This window comes from Pseudochaenichthys georgianus, chromosome 12 (genome assembly GCF_902827115.2).
Source record: "Pseudochaenichthys georgianus chromosome 12, fPseGeo1.2, whole genome shotgun sequence".
Lineage (NCBI taxonomy): Eukaryota > Metazoa > Chordata > Actinopteri > Perciformes > Channichthyidae > Pseudochaenichthys > Pseudochaenichthys georgianus.
Window position 1 is genome coordinate 30,449,676 of NC_047514.1, and position 19,734 is coordinate 30,469,409.

General features: G+C 42.4%; 1 protein-coding gene across 3 annotated transcripts; it reads right to left on the reverse strand.

Moving 5' to 3' along the window:
• Positions 1-4,714: 4,714 nt before the first annotated feature.
• On the reverse strand, positions 4,715-19,694 carry LOC117455815 (uncharacterized). 3 transcript variants are annotated; one of them, XM_034095392.1, is made up of 3 exons: positions 19,634-19,694; positions 10,312-10,470; positions 4,715-7,485 (listed from the first exon to the last, which is right to left on the reverse strand). In XM_034095392.1, exons 1-3 carry the CDS (start codon positions 19,669-19,671, stop codon positions 4,797-4,799), a joined length of 2,886 nt encoding a protein of 961 aa, XP_033951283.1. In that variant the 5' UTR covers positions 19,672-19,694; the 3' UTR covers positions 4,715-4,796. The 3 variants fall into 3 exon arrangements, with proteins under 3 accessions (XP_033951283.1, XP_033951284.1, XP_071061022.1); XM_034095393.1 differs by lacking the exon at positions 19,634-19,694 and adding an exon at positions 18,242-18,261; XM_071204921.1 differs by lacking the exon at positions 19,634-19,694 and adding an exon at positions 17,520-17,539.
• Between the last annotated feature and the right edge of the window lie 40 nt (positions 19,695-19,734).

Here is a 19,734-nt window from a genome sequence, read left to right on the forward strand (position 1 = left end):
ATAACAGACAAACGAATAGCATGCAGGGTTAGATATAAGAAAAATAAGTAAATTGAACTCACCCTGCTTGTGACAAAGTAACGCCTCGTGTTATATGATTGTTGTCATTACATTTGGTTGTTTTAACATTAATTTCCCAGCTATTTTCAGGAACCGGAAGCAGCAGTCCAACACACAGTCCTAAGATTTTCCTGCATAAACTATTGAAGAATTTGATTGAACGGGTTTCTTCTTACCGATTGTTTGAGATCTCTTATGTGTTGGACGATTGCCAGCGGGTCCGGGCCACAGCCGGCTGTATAGTCTCTCCCGGTCCACTAGAATCACGTCAGCTTGGTCCCAATTGTTATCTGTGTGTGATTATTCTAGCGTCCAGGACAGAAGTTTAAAAAGGAGACTAAATGGAGTCTCTGAGAAGGTTCAAATTGGTACTTTAATTAATGAAAAGCGTGGTAATGTCACAAACAGGATATTGTCCGAACAGAAATACAGCTGTGATCTCTGGCTCTGGTAGTGAAGAAAGAGGCCGTCCCCTCAGGTCGTGCTGTTTATATATATCCTCTGCTGGCTCCTCCCTGTTTTTACAAAGTGTTTAAGGTGCACTATGCTCTCAAAACATTGATTTTAATTTCTAACACACGTCATGGCAATACTCGCTCCCTTCTCTAGATGACGCGCAACGGTAGTGCAAACAAACCTCCCCGTAAGATAAAACTAACCTCAAAGATGTCCAATTCGGACGATTCCGAGGACGAACTCTTCCAGGAGGATCTCAATCCCAGCCCTGACGCGCCGCCCGAGGCAGCTTCCCCCTCCTCAAGCTACCGGCGCCCGAGCACCCGTGCGGGTTCCCGCAGCAGCTCTCAGTCAGCAGAGGCAGATCTCCTCACTCTTCAACTGCAGCAGAAGGGCATTTCCCCAGCCCCAGGTCTTACTCTCTCCCAGCTTCGCGAGCTCTCAGACCAAGTAGCAGGCGCCGTCCCCAAGCTCACGCCAGCAGCTCCAGCCGGCCCCTCCGACAGACCGCGGCGCGGCCGGGGCCGCGGGGGTAAGAGGACAAGGAAGTCGCCCCCCCTCAGTAGCTCAGGAGTTATTTGTAAAATATCCAAAAAGAAAAATATGCTTACAGTTCTGTTTCATATGGGTGTTGAGAGATGTATCCATAGATCTCTTCATGTTGCTCTCAAAGTGCACCAGATTGATGCTTTTAACTTCAATATTAAAAATCTTCCCGGGGGAACATGCCCCCGGACCCCCCTAGAGGAGGTTAGGTCCCCCCCACTTAAATCATGTTCACATGGATAGGAAACTAAATACATTTGCACACATCTTGTGTCCATATCTTTCTGTGTTGGTGGTCATGCCACACCGTGCACATGCATGCATGCGTGAGTCATGGTGAGATATCTGGATTAAGAGGTTGCTTTTTCTTTGCACAGCATGAAAGAAAGGCCAAATGAATGGGCTGTGATTTTAGTTTTTTTAAGCAGAGGTTGCGTTCAATAATTTGTACGACCCTCGGAGGATGTTGTAAAAATGTAAAGGAAAAAGGTTCCCCCCCCCCCCCCCTGCTGTAAATAATAATAAAACCCCTTGATTTTTAACTTAACATCTCTGTCTCCTGTTGATCTGAGTATATTATAAAGAATAGCCAGTTAATTGAAGCATTATAGCAGATGAAGATGGTATATTACGCTGTTTTTTTCTGCTTCGAATAGTTCTCTCTTTTTTCCCCATACCTGTGTTTGCATCACTGTAACCAATGAGCACCTGCATGTGTATGAGAATGGCCCTGACTCCATGTCAGCCCAGATTTACAAACTCCTGGCAGGACAAGCTCCAGCTCAATTCTCACACTGAATCAAAAAAGTGAGTGAGGGACTGCAATATAAGAGGGAAAGAAAGAGAAACTTTAAAACTGTTCAATTGTTATGATGTGTAAAGACTGATATTGTTCTATAATCGTCTGAAACTGTTAAGTCATGATGTGAAACGGTTAACAAAGAAAAAGGGACTCTCAAGCTGCTGCAACACTTTATTTTATTTATCTAAAATTAAGCACTTTTAAGATGCACATATTTTCAAAAGTTATTTTATTTATTTTCTATATTTTATTTGTAAATGCAGCCCGAGAGGAACATTACACATTATTTTACTATCTGTATAGTTCAATGTTAATTGACAATAAATATTGTTGTTTTTGAATTGTACTTTCTTTATTTGATTGGCAGTCAGTTGTTGCTACAGGGGAAACCCTGTATGTCCGGGACGCCCCGTAGATTCAGGATGCCCTGTACGTCCAGGAAGCATGCCTGGGAGGCATCAGTACGTCTAAATCCCCACATGTATTAACCTCTCATTTCATCCATAGATTTCCACCGCATCCCACAAGGTAAGATTTATTCATGTTCAGTACTTCATACTTCACTTCTTTTGGGGGTTCATCGGAAACGGTTCTTTCCCTTCCCGCATGATATCCTACAAAACACCATTTCGCTCTCTTGTTATAAACTGTCATCATTATGTTTCATTTATATAATGTGACCGATAATAAACATGTATTCCATACATCACGTCTCTCCTGATTGAAATTAAGCTTAGCGCAAGTTCAGACAGGAAGACCTATCACTCCGTATTGCACGTCATGGCAATACTCGCTCCCTTCACTAGATGACAGGGAGCGCCACTCCTTAGCCAACCTATCACTTCCCTCCATTCACAAGCCTAATTATCGCACCTGTTAATCCCTCTATATATGCTCTCCCCTTTTCTATCAGCTGTCTTTCAGGTGTCAATGCACAACCCTCCTCCACCCCTTCGCCTCCTGCTTCCAACTCAGGGCCAAGCTTAACCTCCTCCCTTCCAACCGGACCTAACCACTTATCACCATCACCAGTGTCTAGACCCGGGGGGGGTTCATGGGAAACGGTTCTTTCCCTTCCCGAATGATATCCTACAAAACCTGGACCTAATCGCCAAACACCATTTCACTCTCTTGTTATAAACTGTCATCATTATGTTTCATTTATGACCGATAATAAACATGTATTCCATACATTACGTCTCTCCTGATTGAACTTCTGAAATCCTCCTCCTGCTACCTTGATATTATTCCAACAGGATTTTTCAAAGATGTTTTGCCTTGCATGGCCTCAGATCTACTTCATATAGTAAACAAATCTCTTCACTCAGGTATTTTTCCACAGGCCCTGAAAACTGCAGTCATTAAACCGCTCTTAAAAAAGAATAATCTAGATGCTTCAGTAATGAACAATTACAGGCCCATATCAAACCTCCCATTTCTAGGTAAGATCATTGAAAAAGTGGTTTTTCAACAGTTGAGTAATTTCTTGCATTTAGATAACTGTTTGGATGTGGTAAAATGTTTAGAACACACAAGCAGACATTTCCCGAGGTGTTCTTGCACATTCCCCTTGAAATTGAAAAAAAAACATTAGAATCTGTGGCTGGACAGCCACAGATTCTTCTGTTTTTCCAGGCATGGCATTGCATGCTGTCCCTTGTCCCGATTTTTTCAGCCAACAACAGCACAACTTTTCACTGCCTTAGACATGCTGGCAAATAAGATGACGTGGCCCAATCTCTCATTCCCATGATAGGTGGAGTGTTGCCCATGTAGGCGGAGCGTCACCGCTCACTATTCCGGGCTGACGTCAGCTCGGATGGAATCTGTATCCGCTCGTTGTAGCCCCGTTTTTAAAAGATTTGGGTACGGAGGAAAAGAGAGAGGGTTGTATTTTCTGACACTTGGTGAGTTCCCTGGAACACCGGGGACACATATTCATAAAAGACGTACAAAAGTGCATTTTGCATGATAGGTCCACTTTAAGTATCTTATAAAGGGTGTAAACGTAACTGTACCAGCTTCAGTGTGGTTTGCAGAGATTGATAACACTATAAGAATGTCTTTACATTTGTAATCACAATAATTTGTTTTATATATTTGATATAAAAGATATATGTCAAAGTTTGACTACACTGGCTGTATAGTTTCTGAAAAGCATTTCATTTACATCATTATTTTTCCTTGTTAAATCTATATTTGTCCTAGCTTTTGTAGACCAATTTTAAGACTGATATAATTATTGTTTTGGTAAGCATTTAATAGTTATGGTAAGATACGTTTTAGGAAACTTGGTAAGTGTTGGGTGTTTGTTTAGCTTGTAAATGTTTCTGTTTATTAAATGAACTTTTTTCAAATCCATCTTAAGTCTCCTGGGCCTATTCTCAACTTTAAGGAATTCTATAGGGGTTGTATTTTTAAATTGTAATTGAAAAAAGACAATATGCTTACTTTGAATCAGGAAATGATGTCATCAGCAGGTTATCAAATGCTTTCTGAAAATTGCTGATTGATTCAAGTAGATCTTTGTGCGGACAGGCACAACTGTCTTTGTATAAAATGCTAATACATAGGTGTACACGTTTTAATTTTTTCAAATAATTATGATAGTTAACAAAAAAGTGAACAAAGTTTTAATTCTCGTCTTATATGATAAATGAAACACACTATTTAGATTATTGACATTGAATAATAGATTTGTGTACTATCTTAACTTTTATCTTTTATTTTTTTGAAAGGTTATCCCAATCAGATAATGGCCTATGTTCCAATTCTGTTTTTAGAACTATGAATACCTGACCATCCAGAATACATTCTCAACCAGTGAAAAGAAACAACGACAGCAAGGGGTAAAGCATAACGTTTTTTTAATGTCTTGACAGAGTTTAAAAATGGCAATTCTGACTAAGCTCAAAGTTACTGAAGTTGCCTTTTATTTGGCCTTGGGGCCATTCATCGGCTGGTGTGGTGGAATGAGGAATTTCCATGACTCATTCCAACCCGAGAGTGACTTGACAGGCTTTCTCAGACCACTAGGTTGGACCGAAAACCTCCAAGACTCTTCCCACTCCTCAAAGAAGGTATCAGGTGTTTTGTCATCCTTCTTAGCGCTCTTCACAGGGCCTTTCTTGGGACGTGGTTGTGTTTTACCCAACAGGTGGCATCCTGCCAACTTCTTAGCTGACAGTTCCTCCTTCTCAATTGTAGAGTATAAATGCTTCCTGTTTTTGGTTTGGATTGTTATGATCACCCTGGGGTCCACAGATGCTTTAGACATAGTTGTGTTTTTGGCTTTTGGATGAGCCCCTGGCAGGAACTGATGGGAGTTTCCCCAAAGCTTGAAGGTTGCAGGGTTGCTGCTTAAGATGGTGCTGACGTTGTTTTTTAAGTGTTTTCCTCTTGACCACATTACGGTATATTGACATGGGTTGGCATAGGACTCTACCCAGGGTTTCTCCATGGGGGGCATTGGGTTAGCGATCCTGAACGACCTTCCCCACTTAGTTCCATGTCCATTCTCAGTGTTGTCGTGCTGCGGAGTAGTGCAGCTCGTGCTTTTCTCAGGTGTCCCTGAAGATCCACGATGACTTGGTTGATGGTTCAGTAGTGACCCAGCCTTCCATGAAGCATCCCACTGTTTCTCAGGATATCTTTCTCTAAACATCTGCTTGTCAAAAGACTGGCTAAATTTAGCATTGGCTCTCTGCAAGGAAATGTTTTCTCTCAGGGTTTGGATCTCCATTGCCACATTCACCTGATCCTCTCTCAACACTTCTGAAGGAGAGTGATCTGTATGGGAGTCAGAACACCTCCATGCTTCCCTCCACTGGGTTAAGGAGGGTCTATCATGGTGGAACTGAGTTTCTGAGACCATCCAGGCTGCCTGCCAATCAGAAGATGATATAGAAACCCTCCTCTGTGCAGGCGAATAGCCAGGCTGGTTAGTAGCCACACTTGACCCTGCTTGGCATGTTTGAGCCCTACCCTGCCCAGGTTCTGATTGACGCTGGCGCCTCAAGAACCTCCAGGATTCCTCCCAACTGCGCTCACTTGTTGGCCCGTTCTTAGGGAGTTCCACAGGCGCAAAGTGATTCTGCTCCAGAGTACGATCTACTCGGAATTGGGGTGTTATGGACCAACCCTGCTGCCAAGCTTCAGGCTCCTGACGCATGGGTTGACTGGTTAATTTCCATGAGTATTTCCACTCTGAGGTCGATGGCATCCTCTCTCCTCCTTTCTCAGCTGCCCTGAAAGGCCTTGAAGGGTCAGGCCTCATTCTTCTTCTCTCCATTCTCATTCTGTGTTTTAGTGTCTTCCACGATTCCCTCCATTCTGAGGCAGACAAGATGTTTTCCATGTGTTTCAGATGACGCAGCTTAGTTTGAGAACATTCTCTCTTTGGGCAATAGATCACATCATTCTTCAGGTTTTCATAGCGTGGGTTCTCTGACAGGAAATCCTGCCCCTTCCGGTTGTTCTCCACCTTTTGAGCTTTGGAAGTCTCCATCCTTGAATGCGCGATGTTAAGGACTTTCTCTATTTCTTCACTGGGTTTTGAGTTGTTTTTGGTCACCTGCCAAGAAGTGTTCCATTCAGAGAGAGCCTCAAATTCATTCAAGTACAAATCTCTGTTCTTCTGCTCAGGAGACACAAGCATGGCCTTGAAGAGATGTGACTCTCTCTGCTGGCTGTGCTCAGACACAGAGGGATCAGCATTTGTATGGAAGTTGTTCACCATGGCTGCTCTCCATGAGTTGGCCCACTCTGGATTGTGAGATTTTTCAGCTTGAGGCAACTTAGATTTGCAACCATAGTGATTAGCAAGCCTCCAACATTCTTCCCACTTGGAGCTCATCCCTGTATCCTTACCCTGCTTTTCAACAGACTCATTCATTTGACCATCATTTAGAACAGTCGAATCATCCTGCTGACTTGCTGGCTTGGTGGATAACCATGAGTCACTCCACTCGGAGGAGCATAAGGCTTCATTGTTGTGCTGAGTCTGCAACAGATGGGTGAAGAATCCAGATTTGCCAACATTTTCTTCGTTTCCATCCTTTTTATTTTTGTCAGCTTTTCTCCAGGACATCTGCCACTCCTCAGTTGGAAGACTCAAGTCTAACTCTTGCGATTCCACCATCCTGTAGTCAGGTTTCATCCAGAGATGAAGGCTATGAGGATCCATCAAGTTGGGTCCATTTAGCCAAGGCTTGCCTGCTTCAGAGTAAGGCTGCTGGGTGGCAAACATCCAGCACTCGCCCCAGTTTGAAATAGCACATTCTTCTAGTGCGGGCAATGATTTGTTGTATTTCCATGACTTCCCCCAAATCATAGCAGAAGGTTGATTCTGGGTGATTGACATGAGTAATTGTAGCCTTTTGAAATGTTTGTCTTGCCCCTTTTTGTCCTTGGAGTGGAAGGCGGGGCTGGAGAAGCCTCTGCTTTGGCCTGCTGGTCCTGAACCTACGCCACGAGGAGGAGGAGCAGGAGGAGGCTGGGGCTGCTTCCTCTTCCAGACAGTCTTCTGCCCGGGAAGATCCCCATCAGGTTTAGGTTTCTTTTCCACTCTTTTATGGGTTCCCATTTTTGCAGCCAAACGATTGGCCCAGTCCTGGTTAATACTGTGGAAAATAAAGAAAGAAAACAGCTCAAAAAACGTTATGGTGAGCTCATTCTTGCATTCACAATGCTTCTGTTTTGAAGTATAACATCAATATTAAATACGGATTTGTTGAGGCATAACATTACATTACATTACATTGCATTTAGCTGACGCTTTTATCCAAAGCGACTTACAATAAGTACATTCGACCAGGAAGACACAACCTTGAGGAAAACAGAATCATATAAGAACATCAGGTTTCAAAGAGCCAATCGTTTCAAGTGCTGCTCAACTGGCTAAGCCAGTCCTATATTAGTATATAAGTGCTCTGATGACTCTGATAACATGATGGACCTCACTATCTTTAAGCCAGGACACTCACAGGAAAAAATATATTATGTTCAGTGAACTTCAGTCATATATTGTGATGATGCTGTACAGTGATCTATATATAAGCAGAGAGGAAGTGCAAAGATGAGAGCATTCCGTATTAATGATAGCACTGGTTATATTTAGGTCTGGTGAGGTCATTTGGTTAGTCTTTTATAGAACATTTTAATGAAGCCATAATATTTTATATATTTAAATTAGGGCTGTCAAACGATTAAAAATTTTAATCAGATTAATCACAGCTTAAAAATTAATTAATCATGATTAATCACCATTCGAACTATGTCCAAAATATGCCATTTATTTATGTATATTGTTGTGGGAATGGAAAGATAAATGAAAGAAGGCGGATATATCCATTTAACACAGTATCTATGTTTATTATAACATTTTTCTGCATGTCAAAATGAAAGACAACCCACACACCTATCAATCATCAAACCGTGGGGTCTGAATTCATTACGTGTTGATTTCTATCAACGGGGAGTACTTCAGGAAAGTCGACAGAGGGGGGGGGGGGGGGGGGGGGGGGGGCTGGTGGAGTACTTCGTGACCACAGTGTGAACGTTGTGATCAGCTGTTTTAGCGCAGTTCTCCAGTGAAGGGGGGAGTCTCCCTCCGCTGCCGGTTGGCGTAGTTTTGGCACAGTTCCGTTGTACAGACCGACGTTAACAGCAGACTGTCTGTGCACACGGAGACCGACTCTGTCGTCCGGTGATCTAACCGCCTTCTGGAAAAGCTTCACAAGTACGTCGGTATGCAAATGCGCTTTGTGACACAAGTGACGGTACGCCTTTCAGATTACGCACATAACCTGTGTGCCAGTTATGTGCACCCCTGTACCAGAGCCATATTATTACTATTATATGGCTCTGTCTGCCCTGTACTACAGCAAGAGTATTCTGCGTCGGGACTTCCTGCAACAACACCACGCCGTTATCAAAGATGTTCTATTTGGAAGACGATCACTACGTGACAAAAGTTTTCAAAACCGTGGCTACTGAAATCAATCTTACTAACTGCTGTCTGTGCAATTTACTCCGCGCGAGTTGGCAGACTTTATTTAGCTTACTTTAACATCATGTCTCATGGTGGAGCTAAGCCATTTCTTGGTATGGGTGTAGCCTACCCCATTCATACCCTGGCGCTGCCACTGGTGGCACGTATGGGGCGGGCCATTCTGCACATGCGTTAAATGCGTTAAATATTTTAACGCAATTAATTCAAAAAATTAATTACCGCCGTTAACACGATAATTTTGACAGCACTAATTTAAATATATTAGTATATCATTACTTTCAACTATAAATACACTAGTTTTTTTTACTTTGTCAAGATATTCATTACACCTCCAAGTATATGTTCAGCTGCTGAAAATGTCCAGTTCATGGCATTTAATCCGTTGAGTACATGTAGCTCCCGTCTAGGTGGTGTCCAAGTTAACCTTCTAACCTTTCAGAATGCGGATCAAATTTCCCCGTGAAGATACCTCTGCTTTTTACCTCTTTAAATGTACAGATTGTATTTATTTATTTAAGCCAAATAAGGCTATCTTAGAACTACTACCATGCATTTAAGAGAATTAAATCACATGTTGGGCACGAGGACACAGAAACATCGGTCATTAACCTCATTAACTGATATTAACCGTCATTTCAGAACCTGTCCTCCCTATCCAGCAGTAAATCACAATGTCCCAATTTTTTTTTACCAACTCCCAAGTGTTTATACAAATAGAGTTATTCGGACACTTTCATACGCGCATACATACTCTCCTTATATTTTAGTTTTAGAATGGTAGAACAAAACAATAGAAACAGCTTTTGCAATTTACCAGCATCACAAACTACATTCTCCAAAAGTGACCTCAGTGGAACCGACGCCTCTCTTAAGCAGTTGAAACATGAACACAAGGGAGGGGTTACTGCAGAACTTGTGTAAACTGCTTTAGTTTGATCTCGATGCACCGGATGAACTGAGTCTATATTTGAGGTGGACCAGTATATTAGTCAGATGAAAACAGTCAAACAGAACAGTCTATCAGAGAGTTGAATAGTTTAATAGCTGTTAGCAGTTTTTTTACCCTATCGAGATCAAATACATTTACATGTTTAGCAAGATCTTGCAGGTGTTAGTCTTCAGGTGGCTTGAAGTATAAGTGGTGCTGGGTTTTATCTTTAATGAGGGAATTAGGAAAGGCATGACATTATTTAATATGACCACCATGTAGGTTTGGTTTTTCTAGGAATTAAGGGGAGTGAATATAAATGTTCTGATTCAAATTGTTAGTATAATGGTCAGTGCCATGTTTAAATTGTAGAATCTCTTTATCACAATATATCAATGAACAGTAGAATTGAATGTGAGTTAAAATGGCATGTGGACCAGGCAGTTAAGAACCCTTTAAGGACTTGCAGACAGTGCACAGAGAGACAGATAAAGTTGTAGTCCTTACGTAGACAGAGCACTCTTCTCTTTCCGGACCTGCTCAATCTGGAGCTTCTGATCATACTCTCTCTCTCTGATCTCCCAGACGTTCATCATGATGGAGGCGTCACAGCCCGCAACCTCGGGATTCTTCTCATTCGACATCTTCAAACTTCCTTCAAACGTTCTGCACACACAGAGAAAAAGATAAATAAAACCTTAGGAGGTTGCCTCTTTTTCAGATGCTGATAACATTTGTCATATCCTGAACCCTGGGAGTGGGAGGTGTTGTACCGTATATTGCTGCTGCGCTGTGATCTGTGGCTGTGGCAGGCAGCTCTGCTCCTATATATTGTCTCTGCAAGAACCATTAACTTACTGTTGGATGTTTGAGGGGCTGTCCTAACTAAAAATATAACACCCTTCAACACACACACACACACACACACACACACACACACACACACACACACACACACACACACACACACGCACACACACACTCTCTCACACACACACACACACACACACACACACACAAAAACACACACACCCACAGCATTGGTGATGCAGAGTTGGTACCTATAACCTCAAAATGACCTTGAACTTAAACTTTGAATATTTATATTTTGAAAAATAGCAGTACAAGATACTTAACAATCAACTTAAAAATACAAGAACACAAGGGACAACCATACAAAGAATATAGCACAGTTTAAGACTGTTGGTACAAATATTAAAGTATATTTTAAGGGATTAAGATATAGAAATTGCTAAAGTAAAACGATGTGGCTTAAGATTTCAAGATATTTAGAAAATGTGAAACCTCAGCTCTTTTGGGAGGCTATTCTAGAGGCGGGAAGTTAAAACAGTAAATGCAGCAATATATTACCCACAATGCTCAGTAACGCAGTTACAACACATTTTAACCCGAAATGAAATGGTGTTTTGTTTTTTAAGAATGTAACATAGCGAGACATTCCGACACCAGACAAATTGTGCGGGTAGATTAGTAAACCTGGTGTTTACCCTTCAGGCTTCGCGTCGGGATCTTCGGGGCAGTTGAATGTTATGCACCCTCTATTCAAAAAAGAGAACGGAGCGAAAAATACAAACAACCAGAGTTGGGTGTAATGCGTTACTTTGTAACGCGTTACTGTAATAATATTACTTTGTCGGTAACGGAGTAGTGTAACGCGCTACTTTTACAATCCAGTAATCACACTACAGTTACTAACATTGCCCCGACACGCGTTACTTCGTTACTTTCTAAAATCAGTCATAATCAAACCTCAACAAACACCTGCAAAGAACACATGCTAGGTGAAGCTAACGCACATAGCTGTTGTTTATTTATATCACACACACACACGTAGTTCTTCTTCTCTGTTTTCCGGTTGTTGCTTGTTTTGAATGACGAATACACACTACCGCTGCCTGCTGGTAAGGAGAGTTATTGCCACTCACGCATGCGCAGTTCGTACGTGCTCGGCTGAAGTCTGGCTCCAGTGCAACACATGGCCAACACGCAGGAGAACACGCTGACGCAACAGCGTGAGCAGAGATAGACTGCGCAAAATATACAGATAGCAGGAGACAGAGGACAGCCACGGTCAGATAGCAGGAGACAGAGGACAGCCACGGTCAGATAGCAGGAGACAGAGGACAGCCATGGTCAGATAGGAAAACATTCAGGATCTGGATCAGTCTTATGCGACAATGGAAACTGAACTAAAGAGAACATTTGAAACTTTAGCAGTCTGCGTGATCTGCCTGTAGGGAGGGGCGGGCCGGCCCTGCGAGTAAAGTAACGAGTAAAGTAACGAGTAAAGTAACGAGTAAAGTAACGAGTAAAGTAACGAGTAAAGTAACGAGTAAAGTAACAAATTACTTTATGTAGATAGTAACGAAGTAGTGTAATATATTACTTTTTTTTAAAGTAATATGTAATATGTAATATATTACTTTTTTTTAGTAACGACCCCATCTCTGCAAACAACAAATGGTGTCAGGTGCGCGTGACCTGCTCCGCTGCGCGTGCATAATTTCCAAAGTGCTTCCACAGCAGTGACACACATCTGTGGAAAAACCTTTATACGAAAATGGTTAAAGCAACCATCACTAAACGCCAGCAACACTGCATCTACTGCAGACAGTAGCAATAGGTAGGATGGGGACATCATGTTACCCTCCGTTGTGGACACTAGCTTACTCCCGCCTGACTCGCCGCCCTCGTCATCCGAAACTACGCCGCCCCTCTGCGCAGGTGCCAGGATACCAAAGCAAAACAGAGCCTGCCCAGGTATATCTAAACAAGTTCCCGCCTGTACAGTGGGGTTAGGCGGTCATTTTGCAGCTCATCGTGGTATACAAATAGACAATGGAATATTCATGTGAAAATAGTGCCATACTCTGCCATGCCTGTATAAATGTTGGTCAAACATAATGCACACAATAGCACAGATGCCTTCACCACGAATGGCTACAAAAAGATCTCATATCCCAAGCTTATCAACGAGCTGATGTTGCAGCTTAAATGTTCTCCAGGTCACAAAGTCAACCTCACATGATGATGATGTGATCCAGTTTTCAAGCACAGTAAATATTCTCTTCCCAGAGTACATGATGGGACCAAGGTGATGTTTAGTACATGGTTTTAATAATACTTTTGCTTTTCAATGTTTGCCATTTCAAACCATGAGCTGGTTCAAATAACATGTGCCTTGATTTACAATATGTTCTCATTTCTTTTATCAGTAGCTTTGAAGCTTTTGTGCACAGTCCACTTTAGAGTATATGAGATATTTCAGGATTGCACTTTTAACTTGAAATGTTCTCACTTCCTTGGTTTGAAACATAACAAAGGCCATAATCTGTTCATTGGGGACCATCGATGCTATTTTTCATTGCTGTTGCCGACCACTATTGCTCATGTAAACCTGCTACTGCTGCGCCCCCTGTAACCTCAGAGGCACCCTGAGTCATGTTGTTCTGGAGCCGGGCCTGCACACGGCCACATACTAAACACACTACAGACCCCATTCCGTGTCCTGTTATTGTTTACTTCCTGTCTGCCTTCTTCTGGTGATTTATCTGACGTCCAGCGCTCCGTCTTTTAACCTCTTTTCCTTTCTCTTTCTTGATCCTCCTTAGCAACCTTCATTATAGTCCTTGACACCGATCTGTACTGCTGTATTAACAACGAGTCACATGTTAAGAATTTACAATCAGAATCGAATATTCAACTAAGCCGTGTAATACGAGTTGTTAGTAGCCTTAAGAGCCTACACAGTTGTTATGCTATACCACATTGCCCTTCACTGGAGGTATAATGAGCTGCACTAAACTACATATAAAAAGTAACTAAAAAGTAGTGTAACTCATTACATTTCAGAGACAGTAATATTGTAATGTAACTTATTACTTTCAAAAGACAGTAATAAGTAATATGTAATATATTCCATTTTGGAAGTAACTTGCCCAACACTGCACATAACACCCTTATTACTTATCGTAGCTGCACATCCAACCCATCGTTTTGCATCGTGAGGTAACACAGAATCGATCAGTACCTACATCATCACTCCATGATAAGAACTCACGAAGATATTAACAAGAACAGACATAAAAACATGTGGCGTTAGGTAGCTAAAAACGCTAACATGGCTCACCTGTGTCGTAGTCTGGTCAAAAGTGGTCTTCAATGGCATTAAAACGATTAAAACGATAAAAACGCTGCTGAAGTTAATCCATAGGTTAATCCAATGTGTCTGTGTCCCTTTGAAATTATTTCTGATCATCCATAAGCAATAAACCTGCTTTTCCGTTTCCAGATGTCAGAGCGAGAGATAGGTTCGCTCTCATGCAAAACTGTGTGTGCATAGTTCTCATTTCTCAATAGTAAGGTGTGTGTGTATGTGGACATTTTCCTTTGATTCTATTGGCTCTAACGGTCAAAAAGAGATCACCTCAGAGGTGGAGTTTATTTTGCTAAACCTCTCTAAAAAGGTCAAACGTCACATGTTTTGCATCAATCTTGATACAGGGTACTTATTACATGTTGTACTTTGGATTCCTAAAGCTTTTAGTCTACCAAGGGTAGTTTTCACTGTAAGTAAAAAACATTTTTTGGACGGACACTATAATTTACAGTTTTTTACTATATTCAATCTGAATTTTCTTTAAAATAAAAAACATCTATATTGATTCTGACAATTATACATCCAACTCACAGGTTTATCATTACTTTGAGAACAAAGATTATTAATTTTCCTTTTTTGGAAGTGTAGTTATGGTCATTTGTTCTGGAAATGTCAATTTCGAGCATGAGACCTGAAAAACAGGCTCAGTGCTTAGGTTAAAGGGGCGGTTTACATGGAGAGCATGTCTGACAAGCATAGTTGGGTGTAACGCGTTACTTTGTAACGCGTTACACCCAACTCTGCTTGTCACTGCTTGTTACTGTAATAATATTACTTTGTCGGTAACGGAGTAGTGTAACGCGTTACTTTTATAATTCAGTAATCACACTAAAGTTACTAACATTGCCCCGACACGCGTTACTTCGTTACTTTCTCAAATCAGTCATAATCAAACCTCAACAAACACCTGCAAAGAACACATGCTAGGTGAAGCTAACGCACATAGCTGTTGTTTATTTATATCACACACGTAGTCTGTTCTTCTTCTCTGTTTTCCGGTTGTTGCCTGTTTTGAATGACAAATACACACTACCGCCGCCTGCTGGTAAGGAGAGTTATTGCCACTCACGCATGCGCAGTTCGTACGTGCTCGGCTGAAGTCTTTGCGGTGTGCTCCAGTCTGGCTCCAGTGCAACACATGGCCAACACGCAGGAGAACACGCTGACGCAACAGTGTGAGCAGAGATAGACTGCGCAAAATATACAGATAGCAGGAGACAGAGGACAGCCACGGTCAGATAGCAGGAGACAGAGGACAGCCACGGTCAGATAGCAGGAGACAGAGGACAGCCATGGTCAAATAGGAAAACATTCGGGAGCTATCTGGATCAGTCTTATGCGACAATGGAAACTGAACTAAAGAGAACATTTGAAACTTTAGCAGTCTGCGTGATCTGCCTGCAGGGAGGGGCGGGCCGGCCCTGCGAGTAAAGTAACGAGTAAAGTAACGAATTACTTTATGTAGAGAGTAACGAAGTAGTGTAATATATTACTTTTTTTAAAAGTAATATGTAATATGTAATATATTACTTTTTTTTAGTAACGACCCCATCTCTGCTGACAAGTATTCATATGCAACTCCATGGAGGGATTTAAACACTAATAATTGGAGCCTAAAGTATATTCTCCTAAAATTGACAGACAACCATGAAGGAGCTTTAGGACTGTATATAGTGTTGGTCAACCCAGTCTCACGGCATTTCGTGTTATAGTCACGACATTTAATCTATTGATTTGTGTTCACCAACAGGATTTCCCCCTTTGTTTCGTGTCACACAGAACGATTTTAAAAGCAATGTATTTCTATTGGTAGTATGTTTCGTGCCTGCAGCACGTCTTTTTATAATAATGATAATAATAATCCTTATATTTATTATAGCGCTTTATCAATGACTCCCAAAGTGCTTTACAAATACACATTACACTTTTTGTCCGTTCGGGTCTTGGAAGACCGGAAGCTGGGGTTCATAAAAACATGTTCTTACTCAATATCAAGCCACAATTATAGTTTTTATTTTAAATCGTATAATGTTGGACTTTTTTTGTCGTCTGTGAGGAAAATAAATGGCTCAAAGACTCAGAATACTGAAATCTGTTTTTTTTTAAATCTTTTTTTCCTTCTAATTTGTTATTATTTTCTAAATAACACACTGTTATTTACTCACCAATAACACACAATTATCCTTGTTTTGATTTATTTGTTTAATTCCATAATCTCGGGCTTGTTTGGCGTCCGTCAGGAACTGAATTTCAAAATAAAAATAACCGGAAACAGCCGTACTGTAGGCCTAAAAGGGACATTTCGAGCATCATTGCGATACACAGCCACTGAAATGATTACAACAAGATCCTCAGCTATGGTTTAAGCTTGGTGATTGGATGTTTTAGCCGCAATGCATGTAGCAGGATATGGTGTTAATGCCATATAAAATCCGAAAAACATTTCTGAGTTTAGAAAGGCCGAAGACACTACACTACCCATAATCCCCAGCTATCGTTTAGGACTACAGTCCCCGTGATTAATCTTCAAGCTCTGGGATTGGATGTTGGAGTGGCAGTGCGCCAAGGTTACGCAGAGCATCAAACAGCTGTTTGAAATGGAACGAAACCACGGCAGACAATCCAAAACTGGAATCGAACGCCCCCCCCCCAGAATTACACATGCTGCCAATTGTGTTTCGCAAAATGTTCTATGGGATGTCTCTACTGAACGTTTTCGTTTTTCCCACAATTAGAAGTTGCCAGTATTAAACACATTGGTGTTATCAAATGTAAAACATATTATTAATAAAATAAGCAGCATTAATATATACCCACATGACAGCTCATTGTAATTCTACTCCACTACAATTCAGAGGTTAACCTGGTATTTTTACTCCACTACACTTATTTGAGTTACTTTGCAGATTCTGATTAATGATGTGAAATATAAACAACCCTTAAAGCAGACTTTAGTTACACCTGAGTACAATTCAGGGAAGGTGATTGTCAAGTGCCAACAATTAGGAGAGATATGGTGCTTGAGAAGACTAAACATTTATCTGCAATCGACATGAATGAAAACGAGTAATAAAGTATATTCATTACTCGTTATTCTCTACTAATAGTTAATTAAAGACTGTATAATGGCTATTTTGCATATTCCTCACATATCAAGATTTCAAGATTTTCTAAGGTTCTGAAACTAATAAGCATTCATTCACAAACTAAATCAGGAGACCTTTAACGTTTTACGTCCAATTCGCTCCTTTTTTCCTCGCTGTACACAGCTCCAGTTTGGGCATCGGCCTGTCATCAGATTTTATTTGTTGTTGCTGCTGTAGTGGAAGTTTAGTACAATAATTTGTTTGATTAAATACTCCAAATCTCCACCCTCCATAATTGCACTTGCTTTAGTTGCTTGCTACTTTCTAACGGCGGTGAGAGTGGTGCAGTGGCGCTATCTATCTTCTATCGATTAGATTTAAATAGACATGTGGATATTATCCGACTGAACACAACATGCATTTATCAAACAGGTTCATTTTCCACTGACCTTATTTCGAGCTATTTTCCGAAATCCTATGGAGAAATCCCATTGCTTTTCTGTCGAGGGAAACCGAGGTTTTAGGACGCGTCACTGCACCACTAAATTGATTGATTGGATTGTGAGGCAAGGGAAGCCAGCCGCCTCTGGCTTCCCTTGGCATGGCCCTGACTAATCACAGGTTGGCAGGGGCATGACGTGAGCCTTGTCTGATTGGTCAATCCCTCCATTTTTTTTCCCCAAGGGAAGCCAATTTCGGCTGGCCTCCTCTCGCAACAGAGAGTGCAATCTACTGTTTCACCATAACATCTAGAGGGGCGCTGTTTCACTCTTTATAAAATACTCAATGAGAATGGGGGAGAGACGGGCCGGCAGCAACACACAACAAAGAATTTCCGAAAATAAACGAAGTGTTTTCATTTATTCATTAAAAATATAACTACAATCCGAAAAAACAGGGGAAGCCAGGCTTCCATTGGCCTCCAGGAGAAAACGCCACTGATGTCTCAAGAGGCAGGTGCAATCGGGGCGTTACCCACTCTGGGCCGTCCTCTCCAGGCTTGGCTCCTGAGAGGGACAGGCTGAGACAGGGTGGATTGTCTGAGTTATTCAGTCTATCCAGGCAGCTAGAGCGGGATCCACCACAGCCTGGCTGGGATTCCAGCGATGGTGTGAGGAGCGAGAAATAGAGCCCCTATCTTGTGAGTTGGGATCTATTTTGTCCTACTTACGGTTACTGGTCGACAGAGGGTTTGCTCAGGGATTTTGACGGCAGGTCAGCCTTTTCTCAACCACTGATGTTGCGGTTTTTACGGGGGTCAGGAAGCTGCGCCCAGTAGTGCACGCCTCCACCCCACAGTGGGACCTGCCGTTGGTGCTCGAGGCTCTGGTCACAGAACCATTTGAGCCTCTGGAGCTCTCCTCCCTGAAAGCACTGTCGTGGAAGACAGCATTGCTTCTTGCCTTAATGTCAGCCAAGAGAGTGTCCGAGTTAACCGCTCTGTCGGTGCACCCGAGTTGCTTAGTGATCCGGGGTGACCAGAGAGGGGCGACACTCAGACCGAACCCCTCCTGTGTGCCCAAGAGCCTAAGGAGTGCGTTCAGGTCGAGGGCTATTCAGTTGGGGGGGATTCAGTCTTCCACCCCATAGTGGAAGCTAAACTGCACCTCCTCTGCCCGGTGCGTGTGCTAGCATGTTATGTGGAGCGCACGGCTGCCCTTAGACGCACTGAACAGCTGTTTGTGTGCTTCGGGGGCGGGGTGACCGGGAAAGCTCTGTCCAAGAAACGCCTGGCTGGCTGGCTCTGCGAGTGCATTGCACATGCCTACGGACAGGTGGGGAGAGCCTGCCCCGCGGGGTCCGTGCACACTCTACACGAGCTATGGCTGTGTCAACAGCCTTATTTAACGGCGTGAGTGTGGAGGATATATGCACGGTGGCGTCTTGGTCTACGCCAGGCCCCTTCATAAGGTTTTATCTCTTGGACATGTCTGGCTCTTTCTCAGCGTCTGTGCTTGCTGGGGCAACGCAGGACTGGTGCGGAGGGAGGGGGGCTGTGGGTCAGTGACCCCCACCCCGGGCGTAATGCGCTTACGTTTTCCCCAGGCCCCCGGCCCCGGGGGACATGACGCGCACTGGGCCCATGAGTCCTCCACGTCATAGTCCATACACGCTCTTCACGTGGTGAGCGTGTCTGAGTGTGGGACATGGGGCACTTGCGCTCTCCCCGTGCTCCTTAGGGACTCGGGAGAGGTGGTGCATAGTCAGGGTTGGGTTGTAACAGAATACATGTAACAGCGTTACGTAATCAGAATACAAAAATCAAGTAACTGTATTCAGCTCGCGTTACATTTGAAAAACGAGTAATCTGATTACAGTTATTTTCGTAAACCTGAAGTGAAAACATTTTGGATAACTCATTGGAATTATTGGTGGAAAGAACTGTAAAATAATAATAATAATACAAATATAATTAATAAAATCCATCATAAATATATCAGAATAAAATAGGAAAGATATGGAAGGCGTTTTATGATTGGGTATAAAGAGAAATGGTTGTCCGACCTACACCATTCTAAAGTCCCTGGACGGTGTGTTTAACCTGTTTGTTGTGTGATCTCACCTCTTCCATGCAGTGTTTATAGGACGGTGACGCTGCATTCTTCCATCCTAAAATAATCAGTCATCTCACGAATAATGTGGAGAAGGTCTGCCTGATCTGTT

What these genes read in the sequence shown, in the direction of transcription:
- LOC117455815 (XM_034095392.1), bottom strand. Translation starts at nt 19,671, where the DNA reads ATGCAGCGTCACCGTCCTATAAACACTGCATGGAAGAG. An exon ending in ATAAACACTGCATGGAAGAG is followed by an intron (nt 10,471 to 19,633) that starts GTGAGATCACAC and finishes CTGTGTGTGCAG; the next exon opens with AACGTTTGAAGGAAGTTTGA. An exon ending in GAGAAGAGTGCTCTGTCTAC is followed by an intron (nt 7,486 to 10,311) that starts GTAAGGACTACA and finishes TATTTTCCACAG; the next exon opens with TATTAACCAGGACTGGGCCA.